The following is a 13,878-nucleotide window of genomic DNA, read 5'->3' on the forward strand; positions in this document are numbered from 1 at the left end:
GAGAAAATGTGCCCAAGCAGGTCTTAAAAAAAGCCATGAATATGAGCAGCAGTCATAATATTTATGATTTGATGGGATTACTTATGCCATACTAGTCACTGGAACTTTGATGTTTGTATTTTATCAAGTTTTTTTTTTTTGTTTTATTTGGGTGTGATTTTTTTTTTAATCTTTATTTTATTTTTGGCCACAATAATGCTTTAAGTTATACATTTTTAAAATCCATCATTTCTTAGTCAACAACCTTTATTTATACAGGTTTTTCACTGTCTGAACTCACAACGCTTTTTATAAAAATTCAAAAATAAAAACATGTGTGTGCCTCAGATATTTGCATCCATCAATAAACTCTGCAGATATTTTATCTCAGCTGTTTGTGGTGATTTGAACTCTTTCCTAATGTCCAACCATTGAATTTGTATTCAAAGATTGTCATGTGTATAATGACTTGCTTTATTTTGGAATAAGATTACAAACGTTTACATCAGTGGTTCCCAACCTTTTTTGGGTGGTGACGCCATTTTGATATCACAAATTTCTGTCGACCTCAGAGACGTTTTTTTTTTATTATTATCTTTTGATCGTGTTTGTGTTGATGTAAGCTTCACAACAAGTTGCACCAGCTCAGATATTTTTATACTGTATTTTTTAAACTAGATTTATATTTGAGGAAGTGAAAGTATAGAATACAGTTGTTTGAGATTGTATGTGATGTTTTAACTTGAAAAAATATAATAATTTAATATATATAATATATTATATATATATTTATTTTTATTAACTATTTACATTTTCTACTGTATTTTAGAACTAGATTAATACTTAAGGGAGTGAAAGTATATAATACAGTTGTTTGAGATTGTAAGTGGTATTTTATCTTGAAAAAGAATAATAATTTAAATATATATATATATATAATTGAATGTATTTTTACTATCATTTAATTATTTAATTAACTATTTTAAATTTCTACTGTATTTTTTTAAACTAGATTCATATTTGAGGAAGTGAAAATATAGAATACAGTTGTTTGAGATTGTATGTGGTGTTTTAATATATATATATATATAATTATTTAATTAACTATTTACATTTTCTACTGTATTTTTAACTAGATTAATATTTTAAAGAAAGTGAAAGTATTTAATACAGTTGTTTGAGATTGTAAATGGTGTTTTAAGTTGAAAAATAATATTAATTTAAATATATATAATTTATTTGTACTATCATTTAATTATTTAATTAACTATTCAAAATGTCTACTGTATTTCTTTAACTAGATTTATATTTGAGGAAGTGAAACTATAGAATACAGTTGTTTGAGATTGTAAATGGTGTTTTAAGTTGGAAAATAATATTAATTTAAATATATATAATTTATTTGTACTATCATTTAATTATTTAATTAACTATTCAAAATGTCTACTGTATTTCTTTAACTAGATTTATATTTGAGGAAGTGAAACTATAGAATACAGTTGTTTGAGATTGTATGTGATGTTTTAACTTCTTTGAAAAAGAATAATCTTATATATACCATTTATTTTTTTATCATTATTTAATTAACAATTTACATTTTCTACCATATTTTTTAAACTAGATTTATATTTGAGGAAGTGAAAGTACAGAATACAGTTGTGTGATGCCGTTTTAATTTGAAAAATTATAATAATCTAAAAAAATACAAAATTTAATTTTCTTTTTTTTTTTTTTTAATCAATTACTCGACATTTCAGGCGATCTTATTTGAATTCCGGGCGACCCCACATGCGGTCACGACCCCAAGGTTGAAAAACAGAGGTTTACATGTTATGCCATTCTTTCAAAGTAAGAGTGGACTTTATGGATTTACCCTTGATTGGACATCCTGTACTTTTTTATGAGTCTTGGTCTTTGTCGTTGTGTAGAGATACTTTTGCTCTGAAGTCAGTTTTGCAAAGTGTAGAGTTTATTAAATGCTGTTTAGATCAGTCACTAAACAGAAAAAACACAAAACAAATCTACAGTCAACACAACAGGTCGGACATGTAGAGTAGTTTTAAAATGAGTTTAAAGCCTCAGGCCAAAACAGACCACAGACTTGAACCCCCAACCCCTCCCCTGGCAGCTTTCTGCTTCACATCACTTCTTCCAAACCACCAACTGCTCCCCTGCCATAGGTGGAACTATGTTGCTATGGAGTTTTGGCCAATGAAATGGCATTTGCAGTCTGAGTCTTCCTCTCTTTCACACCCATAGACACACGCTCACACACACAGAGCAAAGAAGTTGCCTGTTGAGCAAGAATTCAAATAACCCCCAGTAACAACAGGCAGGCAGGAATCCTCTTTGTTTATCTAGTGAACGTCAAACAGAAGGTGACATTCCTAAAAACACCCACGTCCTGCAAATAGGAGGGAAGTGGGTCAAACACCTTACAATGACCTGCACTAAATATTGCTTTAGTAAGTCAGTTATTCAAAGTTTTTTTTGGTTTTGAAATATTCAACCTTTATCGATAAATATGTGTTCTCAACCAAAAGATAAACACCGGACAGCAACGTCTTAGGAAAGATGTTGAATAGTGGCTGGAATCTATCATTTCCACAACCCAAATATTGTTCAACTATACAAAGATAAAAAGTGAAGGCACTTGTGCAAGTTATGTATGTAATGTAGCTACATACCCCTATATATAAAGTCCACCTCCTCTGGCTTACATAAAAACAACACTGTGAGGCAGTGTCTAAACTCTTTACAAATGTCTACACAAAAGAGAGTTTGTTTCTTTTTTACCAGTTGTAAACTATGTCTACTTCACAAGCCAGTTGAGTCTTATTTACGCATTCAAAACCTTAACGTAGAGTATTTTTTCTTCCAACTGGAAAACGTGGGTTTCAAGTTGGAAAAAAAAAAAAAACAGTTCTAAAGCCATCCCTCCACAATCACAAAAACAAAGTTTGCACACCTGAAATACAGCGAGAACCTGAATTACATGTAATAATTATAATACATCAATTTTACGTAGCGCTTTTTTGGACACGCAAAGTCGCTTTACAGAAATACGGGAATATTCTTTCACTCCACACTTAGTGGTGGTAAGCTACTATTGTAGCCACAGCTGCCCTGGGGCAGACTGACAGAAGCGAGGCTGCCATAGTGCGCTATCGGCCCCGCCGACCACCACCAACACTCACTCACACACTACATTCATACTAGGCAATGTAGGTAAAGGCTGGGATACACTGTGCGATTTTTTCAATTGTTGCACTCAGCTGCAGTTTAGAAGAAAAACCCGGAAGTGGAGAGACGCTCGCAAATCTCAGCAAAAAGAGCTTTAAAAAAGAAAAGACGGCGATGTGATGGACCAGAAGCTGGCTAGACAGACGTGGGCAGTACAGTCCGTCAATTTTACAGCAGTCCTACGGTGTTCGCGTACGCGCAGTGTTGTGAGCGTTTACGGTAAGCCGGTCCGCGGCACTGCTTCAACTGTGAGATACCCTCACGAGGAGCTCACGAAAAGCGACTGGATTTTAAACATGTCTGAAATCCTTACGATCATACGATTGCTGATCAGGAGCTGGTCGTGAGGTGTTAATCGCTTCTCGCGACCCCATGTATACTAAACGACGCACGACACACGATCTCGCAGAGACTCGATTGTATAGTGAAAAATGTGATAATGTAGAGGAACCACATTATGCTTAGGTTTAGTTTGGGTCTTATATCTGTTCTTCAAACTAACTTTGTGAATTGTGAACAAAAATAATCTGACCGACACTTACAGTATCTCACAAGATAGCTCCGCCTCCACCACAAAAGACGAATCAAAAAATGAAAACGACAGGACATCTTCATTCTGGTCACAATTTTAAACTTTCCTAGTCACTGGCCCAGTCTTAATTAACTAGCCAAACAAACAAATGGGGAGTGGTGGCCTTTGGGGAGTGGTGGCCTAGTGGTTAAGGACGCTGGGCTTGTAATCGGAGGGTTGCCGGTTCAAGCCTCACCGGGGCCGTCACTGTGGGATGTTGAGCAAGTCCCTTAACCCCGAACTGCTCCCCAGGCGCCGCAAAATGGCTGCCGACTGCTCCTCAGGGATGGGTTAAGTGCAGAAGACAAATTCCAATAATGTACTAACATTACATGGCCAATTAAAGGCGAAAGCCCGATTTAATCTTAATCTTTAATCTTTAAACAAAAACTTTCCACATTCACACATTTCCAGTAAAGGCAGCAGCTAATCCAGATTAGCCTAGTGGATAAACGGCTAGCATTTCTCCATTTTATCCCAATACAAGATATTTTGAGTAGAGAGTAAATGTAATTGTTGTTCAAACTCACAGAAGCTCAGTTAAACCTGGCTGATTTTAAGCTATAGGATAAGTCAACTGTTCCACTCATAGCTATGAACAAATTAGCTTGGGCTAATGCTAATGCTATTATGGTAGTCATCCACTGATGTGGCACAACTACGGTACTCTTCAAATGAAGAAACCCAACAAAATCTAGGATCTTCTTGAATCATGTACTCTAAAAAGGAGCTGGGCTGGAAGATAAAGTCAATAAACCAGCTCTCTTCAAGGCTTGTAGCCTCTGAGACATTCTCCACAAGCTCTTTGCTGTTGTTTGTCACCTCTCAATAGCACAACAGTCTCCATAAAGCTTTGGATAACCAAAAACAGCCCTACCATCACACATACAGGTCATAATCTGGATCAATGTGAGTGGCAACAAACATTTTCAGAGAATCTAAAAGTAGAAAAAGTGTCCGTCAACTATTTCCCCTCTAGATCTCCGAGGATGATACAACTTCATGGTTTAAGAGCCTAAAAATATAACTCAAATGTGTTGATTATTTGGAGTGAGTAGAAACAGGAAGTCACGTTTAAAAGTGCAACTGATAGCACCTCTCTGTGGGACTTCCTTCCAAAACTACGTCCAGTTTGTTCACAAGCACAGACCAACAAGCAGATTCAATCAGTCATTGGTACAATGCAAGAATCAAATGATTTCAAGAGACACTCCACAGTTTTTACAAGTTTGGCACTAAATATTACAATTGTTCCTATTAGAAGATCTGTGTTGGAAAAAAAAAAAGTCTTACAAGATCAAGTAATCCTGTAATGCCTTATTTACAGTTTAAGAGCCAGGGGGCTGACATCTTCGATGGCCCATAAACCATTGTGGGTTGATGACATCATGCCTCTACGAAGTTCATTCTTTGCTGTTCAAGCAGTTTTTTTTTTTTTTTTTGTGGAACATTTCATCAGCTTTTTGAGTCAAAATACCATCTTGTTTAGTTCTTTTGTTTCCTGAAAAACAGTGAAACATGAATTTATGTTGTTGTTATGCCAAATTATATCTGTTTGGTCAATTTTGATTTTTTTGTTTCGAAGGCACCATGAGGTTTCAAACTGAGCTGCCGAGATCACACAAGGTGAAGCAAATAGTTAAACCACATGCTTTTCAGAAAATCTTTGCTCGAGAACACCTGGACCAGTTCGTCTTCTGGTTCTTTATCTGTAAATTAGAGTTATTGGTCCATGTAAGAGATTTATTTTCAACACAGATCTTGTAATAAGAACAATTTAAACATGTGGGGCTACATCAGTAAAACATTGAAGGGTCCCTTTAATGGAACCAATACAAGAATTTTATTCAGTATTTCTTATTATAGACAGCTAAAGAAATGATACAGCTCAAATATAAACAACTCTTTGTAACAAAAAAAGTTTATGATAAAAACGCACGACTTAAGTTGATACACAAGTATCCTGAGGGTTAACTAAGATGTTAACTGACATCTAACATTACTCCAGTTTTAAAGTCTTTACACTGGCTCCCAGTCAGCCTCAGAATAGACTTTAAAGTTCTGCTGCTGGTGTATAAATCTGTGAATGGGTTTGGTCCAGAATACATCAGTGACATGTTGGTCAGGTATGAACCCAGCAGGTCTCTCAGATCTATGGACACAGGTCAGATAGTGGAGCCCAGAGCTCACAGTAAACATGGTGATGCTGCTTTTAGTTGTTATGCTGCAAAGAAGTGGAACAAACTGCCAGCGGAGCTGAAGTCAGCATCCAATGTGAACATTTTTAAATCAAAGTTAAAGGCACTTTTTTTCTCTACTGCATATGATTGAGAGATTTTTTGTCATGTTGTTGATGTAATGATGATTTTACTGATGATTTTAATTGATTTTACTGATGATTTTAATTGTTCTTATTGATTTTAAACAATTGAATGTTTTATCATGTAAAGCACATTGAGTTGCCTTGAGTATGAAATGCGCTATATAAATAAATTTGCCTTGCCTTGCCTTGCCTTGCCTTGCCTAATGGTGAACTCTAACTACTACACCCATATGAAAACTTGATACTTGAAAATGTGATATAGCGTTTCTAATTTTCTCTAGAAGACAAAATAAGTGCGCTCTACAGCGGTTTGTGGATTTTTTTTTAAATCCATTAATTTGCTACTACAACAAAAAAAAAAAACTCAAGGAAACAAAAAATGCCACTGAGTGCCAAACTTTATTTCAAATGAAAACAAAGTACAGCAGAAAACAATGACATCCACGCACTGTCAGTAAAGTGTAAAAGAACCGAGGCAATCATGCTCAGAACTGAAGTTAATCAATCATTAAACTCTTTATGCCGACTCATCATCCAGCAGTACTGAACTACTACTACCACAGCAGGCAAACGGTGAAAGACATTTCACACAAGCTGTAGTTTGTGATGTTGCAAAAATGCATTTCATTATTTATTTCATTTTTCGTGAACAACAGAGCGTATCATGTGACTTGAGAGAATGCAGCTTTTAATACATTGGAGCACCAGGTCCTCAGGGAGGACGCAGGTGAGATCAGCCCGAGAAGAGGAAGGGAGGGGGGTGGGGTGGGTTCAGGTTACCGGTGGGTCAAGGGAGGGCCGATTTCGAGGCGTTGTGTTCATTTCTTTTTGGGTTTTGCCTCCAGGGGTTGGCCAATGTCTCTCCCACGCAGTTTCAGCCCTGTAGAGTAGATGATGTTTGTTTACCAACAACATGCCAATAATATGATTAAATATTGAAAGGAAATGGTTTTTACCAATGGCTCTTTCAATTTTTCCCATGACCTGATTGTTGGGAATGGCTTTGCCGCTCTCGTAGTCTGCGATGACTTGAGGTTTCTCATTAATTTTCTGTCAAAAGGTACGAGATGCATCATTTAAATGTTTCTAGAAACCACAAAAATCTAAAACCTTGGATACAGTAAAAGCAGAAAACTTCAGAGATGTTTAAAAATAAAACATACTGTATGCCCCATTAGAAATAACTTATTTCATGTATTTAATCACTGAACATTCTTTTATACCTTGTTTTTATTCTCATCATTAATATTAAAGTTAATTTCTTGAGAATTAGATCACACACTTTAAGCTCACACGTCATTTTTGTAAAAATTTGTTGGGAAAGAATATTAAAGAAGCATGGGGACTCCATAGTGACACGACGGCCATTAGTGTAACTGAGGTCATCAGCCAACCCAGGGCAGGAGCGCGCATCAACTCTTCACAGCAGAGCAGCTGATACTGTGACACGGGCTTCGTCCGAATAGTCCCTCCTATTTCCTTTCTTATCCACTTCTCCATAACCCTGTGGATGACGTCACAGGGTTATAGAAAGGTGTTAGGAGAGGAGTTAGGGAACGGCCATCACCTTTGTTTTGACAATCAAACGCACTTCAACTAGGTGACGTAATAATCTAACGGCCGCAAAGGTTAGTGACGTCTGTCTGCCAAAAATTGACTAAAAGCACATTTATAACACTTTCCCCTGATATACAGTAATCTCAAATCACACGGTTTGAATGTAAATCAAGGAAAAAAGAGGCTACGAGGAACAAAAGTGAAACTAAAAGAACGTCACATTGAGAATGTTTTCTCACACTCACCTTCCATTCACTAATATGAATTATGTTGAATAAAACATGATGTGGCTAAAAATGTCTCTGATCCATTTTTCTTGAACCACAGAGTGTCTGTTTTATGCCAGTTATAATATGCCTTACATATAATAAGATATGGGTTTTAGATTATTTAATGTATTTGTTGTTCAAGGCATATTATTGCATTGGTACGGTGATCGTGAGTTTCCGTCAGCGCTCGGGTCTGCGTTTCCCTTTAAATGTTGTCGTCGCAAGGAATTGTGGGTCAGCATTATCTTGTCTCTTTTGGTAAAGGATGCATAAGTGTTTCCTTGGCTAAATGAGGTAAAAAAGGAAGCATTGAGCCTCTTTTCCTGAGCTTAAAGAGAACTTGGACGCTCTTTATCATGACCACCACTTAAACACTTCCAGGGGTGAAGGAACAGTGGATAGTAAAAGAGATAGGAGGGACTATTCGGACGCAGCCAGGGTTGTTTATTCACGTGACCGTTTACTACAAGTGGAGAATGGACACCCTTGGTTACATAGTGTCCTTGTGCGCAGCGTTCTGTCCATTCCTGCAGCAGCAGCATTAGCATTGAGCGCAGCAGGTAGGAGCATGGAGCAGAGGAGGACAGCCTTAAAGCTGTCCACTGTTGATACAATCCTTTTTCTGCACAAGAACATGGATTATCATTAGTTTTCATATGAGGATCATGTAAATACATCCGCTGGGTTTGTGTTTGACATTTGCTTGTTACCCGTGCGCTAATCTGTGCTGCTGACACTAACAGTTGTTTGTTAATGAAAGATTGCTTACCACTAAAACAAATGTATGTATGTGTTTTCTATGTGGAAAAAACGAGGTTTTAACTGTTGGTTTCAGGTCGGGCTAGGGTATAAAAATCTGAATTCCACCGCACTCGTCTTCTTTCATTCGCCAAGCCGCCAAGAACGCGCAGCAGCGCCATTTGACGCCAAATCCTGCCCTAGGCTCTTTTAACATTTCTAATATCGACATTTTGCGAAAACGTGTGAGACAGAAATGTTGGTCTACATCGTACATCTCTAGTTGTAGATATAATGTCTAGTCTATCTTTAATCTCTATTTACTGTATTAATATATAATAATATATGTGTTACTAGTTGATAACACTAGTAACACCCATAAACTCACAGTAGCCAGGTCCTTCTGGGTCAGGTTTTTCTCCTGACGACCTTGCTGGATGACCTTGCCCACTTCAATAGGAACCCTTTCATGATGCAGCTCCTCTGTCTCCCGGTCCAGTTTGGCCGTGTTTTTTGTCACAAGATGCTGCTTGTTCTGTCCAGCAGACCCTGCACGGTGACATGTGGATCAATATGAGGGGAGGGAAAAATCTAGAAAGCTCAAACTCAAAGAGGATTAACAGAAGTATGGTTTAAATGGAAATGAAAACAAAAAACGTAGAGAAAATGTACATTTCTTGCTTGTCTCCAGTTCCTCTCCACGTCTCTGTGCAGCAGTGACAGCCTAGAAAAACACAAAAACAATAAGATATCTTACATTTCTGGCTTTAATTGTCAGTAGATGACTGCTTGATGAGAAGGGTCATATTACATCCTGTTCAGCTCGGATCTGTTTTTCTAAAGACTAAAGTTAATAAGTAACAAGCAGCTTATCACAAAGACATTGACATAGTTAAACTAAGGATCAGTAATCCAGCAATAGGGCAGCAACACTGCAGTTAAATGCTTTCAAAACAAGAAGACAGTCATCAACATCCCCCGCCAGTTTGGTTGTCATAACTCACAACCTTTTCCTAAAAGTCCTAAATCTAAGAACCTGTACTCTTATGTATACATAAAAAAAATATTATCACATTAGAATATAAAATTACTATCTTAAGCGGTTTCTGAGAAAAGCTGTCCCCTTTGAAGATACCTCAAACAAAGTAAAGAAATACAAAACAAGGGCAATAATTGCACACTTCTCATTTTCGAATTCAATCAAGGTATTGATACCCTGAAGCCACACATCGAATTTGGTTATTCTATTTTAAACAGTTTCGGAGAAAAAGCTGTCCCCTTTAACTCGGACAGACAGACGGAGCTCAAACCTATATCCCCCTTCCACACTTTGTGGGGGGGGGATAAGATAATGTCTATTTGAAAAATAAATGGGTTACAATTTGCAGACAAACTAACCAAAAATATGCTTTATTTTAAAATGACACCAACCCATCACATGAATGCACTTAAAATAATTGCTCAAAAGCTAAATAATAAAACATTGATACTAGTTATTTGAAGAAAATGTCTTTGAAATCAATTTTATGAAAATAAATAATATCCCTTTATGTGTGGGCATCGCCATTCAGTGATTGCTTATTTCATCTCGTCACATTATTATGTTTTTCCTACAAAAACAAGGATCTTTGCAGTGCACGGATTTGGACGTAGCACTTACCAGGAACATCATTTATAAAACATTGCATAAAATCAATAATTAAAATGTATGTGTGCTGAAAATCTGAAAATGTGCTGCACCAAAAAAAAAAGGGGTTGCACATGCAAATGAAGTCCAGGAAATGAGAAATTAGAAAAAGTCATTGGATGCCATTAAAAGCCATCTGACCACTGGTTGATGAACAAGAAGGACACATTAAACGGGTAAATCTACACTGACTAAAAAGTTGCCAAACTAGTTGAAGTTACTGTACATGATTGAAGCACTTCCTTCAAAGTCAAAGTTTTTATCTACGGTTCTTTAACAATAAAATTGCTGATCAAAACACAACTATAAATATTTTATGAGAAAAAAAGCATTATCAAAGTTAACTTGTCTATTGAAACAGTATTACAGTGAGAATCGTAGTGAGAAATTCAGCTACATCCATCAATGACATTGCGTTTCACATTTACAATATCTGATCTTCAGCTGACAATACTGGGCTTGAAAGTAGTTATTTAGAATTACAATCACCATTATTTCTTGAAATGTTACTGTAGTAAGCATGGGAGAGTAAAAAAACTTCAAGTCGTGAGAGCAAAAATATTTTCCTGGACCAGAGAAGCTAAAAAAAATTTTAAAAAAAAGAATTTTCAAGCCTCTGATAAGTTTGTTTTGCTTTACTCATATGATATATATATATATATATATATAGCAGATTGGGAGCTACACTTTAACTTTAATTATAATGTAACCTTAAAGTATCACAAGAGAGGTAGTGATGTTGCAGCACAGCATTCCCTCTCATGTGATATTGCTTTTATACAACAGTTCTACATACGCATTTTATTACTCAACAGTAATTAAGCAACATAAGATTATGATTTGTTTAATTAATAATTTCTTCAGCCCCGCCAAAACAAATAGGACCACAACTGGAAAGGAGGACAGGCTGTTGCCAAGCAACACACACTAAACCTTTCCTAACTAAAAGTTGACTCATGGAAATGTTTATGTGTTGCCTGACAACAGCCTCCTCTCCCTTACAGTTGTGAAACTATTTATTTTGGCTGAGCCCAAATAAAACAGTGTAAAAGATTGTTCTGCTGATATTTCAGCATTCGCTCTCATGTGATATTGCTTAAATAAATACCTGTCTTTCTAGTTTGCTGCTGACTAAACTAATACTTTGGTCAGACCGGAAGTTGTGCCCACAATCATTTCCTCTTGAGAATGTAATGGATAGATTTGGAATGTACCACTGAGTTTGTTCCCCTAACACTACTACAGACTTATTGTTTAGCCTGAGGAAATATTATTGGACTTATTACTTCCGGGTCTGGACGTCTTTTAAAAAATGATTTTTAAGCTATTGTATCATTTTAAAAATCCTCAACAAACGACACAGCCTTCACGTCGCTAACAATCCTACTGATGTATATACGTGTTTACAACGTGTAAAGTAAACAAGTAAAGCCTTAAAAAACATATATGGTTCAAATAGAAAGTATATGGTGAAGTCTGTCAGTGTTTGGTGAACGAAAACACACAGACTGTTATTAACCTGAGGCGCATGGACAACGTTAGCTAAACATAAATACCACAAATGTGACACTCTAATACATACTGACGTGTAAATATGTCTGTTGGCTGGTTATATGGTCGTAAAGCTTCATTAAATCTAAAAAAACACGGACTAACCTGCTTGGATTTGGCCTGGGCAGCAGTCGGCCCCTTCTTCCTCAGCACAGTCACGGTGTCCCAGTCGCTTTCTGCCATGATTCCAAAGCTTCACCCGTAAGAACTGACGTGTTTACACAAGAAATGTAGCTGCGTGGGTTTAAGGCAGTCGTTTAAGGGGTTACAGACACTTTAGTCACAGGCTTTTTCTAGAACTATTATCCACACGCTGGAATCAAAGCTTTATTTACAACAGCGTGGAAGACAGTGACGTCACTGAGATGACTCAGCAGCGACTCCTGTTGCCACAGCGCGGTACTGACCCGACAACTGCCTGATTATTATCATCACTACTGCACACAATTACGTCAAACATCAAACACAGTAAAAGTCAAAAATAATCATGTTAAAATCACACTTTTGTTCCCCAGACATATGGTGAAGAAGAAAAAGTAATTTGTAGCCAGGAGTTAGTATTTTGTGGCCAACTTTTTCTGGGTCGTGACCCCATTTTTATATCAGAAATTTCTGTCAAAGCAAAAGACATTTTTTCTCTATGAATAGTTTTTGATCATGTTTGTTATACTGAGTTACAAATGTGAAGGAAAAGAAGCCAGGATTAGTGCACAAAGTGACAAAATGTGCCATCTCAGATATTTTTATACTTTTCATTTATTTACTTACAGTTTATTTTAACTATATTTATATTTGGAAAAAGTATAGAATACAGTTGTTTGAGATTGTGTGTGGTGTAATTGAAATATTTAAAAAAATAAAATTGTAATCAGTATTAGTGTTATTTTTTTTTTTTTCTTCTATCAATTACTAGACATTTCAGGCGACCCCACATGGGTTCACAACCCAAAGGTTGAAAACCCCTGATTAAAATACAAGCTTGTGTTTTGTATCTTTTAAACCACCAGGGGGAGACAGACAGAATCCTTTTTTCAACTGGACTGTAGGAGGAAGAAAACATCCAACTTCTCGTCCCGATTAGATTTTATCGCGATACTTGGTCAATGATTCAATTTATATTACAGATTTTGTGATTCTATAATCATGATTAACGCGATTTTAATCACTTTGCTTTCTTATTTACAAGTTTAATAGCTCTCATGAACAACGTACATCTCAAGACAGTCATTCGAGTTTTTTTTTTTAACTGCACATGAACATGGTGTATATTAATACCAAGCTCATAACTTTCAATAACGATTACAATTTTAATTTTCTTATGCAAAAACAAAATCTGATTATTGGACTTCAACCATCCATAAAGTCAGCAAAATGATTATCCGTTGTTCTATGAATCTGTGATAACTACATTGATTTATCTTGGTAATATCCACCCTTATCCAAGAGGTTTATTATTTTAGCCATAGTATATACTATATAGTCAAATCCTTGTTCTAATCAGATATAAAATGGGTTAAACGTGAACAAAAATTGTGGAAAAGGTTGCAAAAAGGGATTTTAAAAACAACAGCAATTGGTTAAAAGTTGCACATAAGAGTGGCCAAAAACCAACAGAAAAAATGTTTTTTTTTTAAAAAAACAAAAAAAAAAAACAAAGAGTTCAAAGTCTCAATACTGGCTTAAAAGTGGCAGAAATGGGGGGAGGGGGATTGGCGTAATGTAAATTAAAAGTAGAATCAATTATATGAATTTGGCAAATAATGTGCCTGATGAATTGTGAATGTGGTGATATTGGTAAAAATAAGCATAAACAATAGTAAAAAAAAAAAAAAAAAAAGAGGTTAAAAGTGACAATAATGGGTCAACATATGCAACATTGGGAGGGAAAGTGATGGAAAGAATTTAGAAGTGGCAAAAATATTTAAAAAAATGAAAAAAAATGTGTAGAAAAGACATTGAA

The 13,878-nt window shown here is 36.0% G+C and overlaps 1 protein-coding gene across 1 annotated transcript; it reads right to left on the reverse strand.

The window, feature by feature from the left end:
* Positions 1-6,742: 6,742 nt before the first annotated feature.
* edf1 (endothelial differentiation-related factor 1) lies at positions 6,743-12,281 on the reverse strand. The gene is made up of 5 exons (XM_028462634.1): positions 12,024-12,281; positions 9,353-9,404; positions 9,069-9,229; positions 7,073-7,166; positions 6,743-6,996 (listed from the first exon to the last, which is right to left on the reverse strand). The coding sequence occupies exons 1-5, from the start codon at positions 12,099-12,101 to the stop codon at positions 6,935-6,937; spliced, it is 447 nt and encodes a 148-aa protein (XP_028318435.1). The 5' UTR covers positions 12,102-12,281; the 3' UTR covers positions 6,743-6,934.
* Between the last annotated feature and the right edge of the window lie 1,597 nt (positions 12,282-13,878).

This window comes from Gouania willdenowi, chromosome 12 (assembly GCF_900634775.1).
Source record: "Gouania willdenowi chromosome 12, fGouWil2.1, whole genome shotgun sequence".
Lineage (NCBI taxonomy): Eukaryota > Metazoa > Chordata > Actinopteri > Blenniiformes > Gobiesocidae > Gouania > Gouania willdenowi.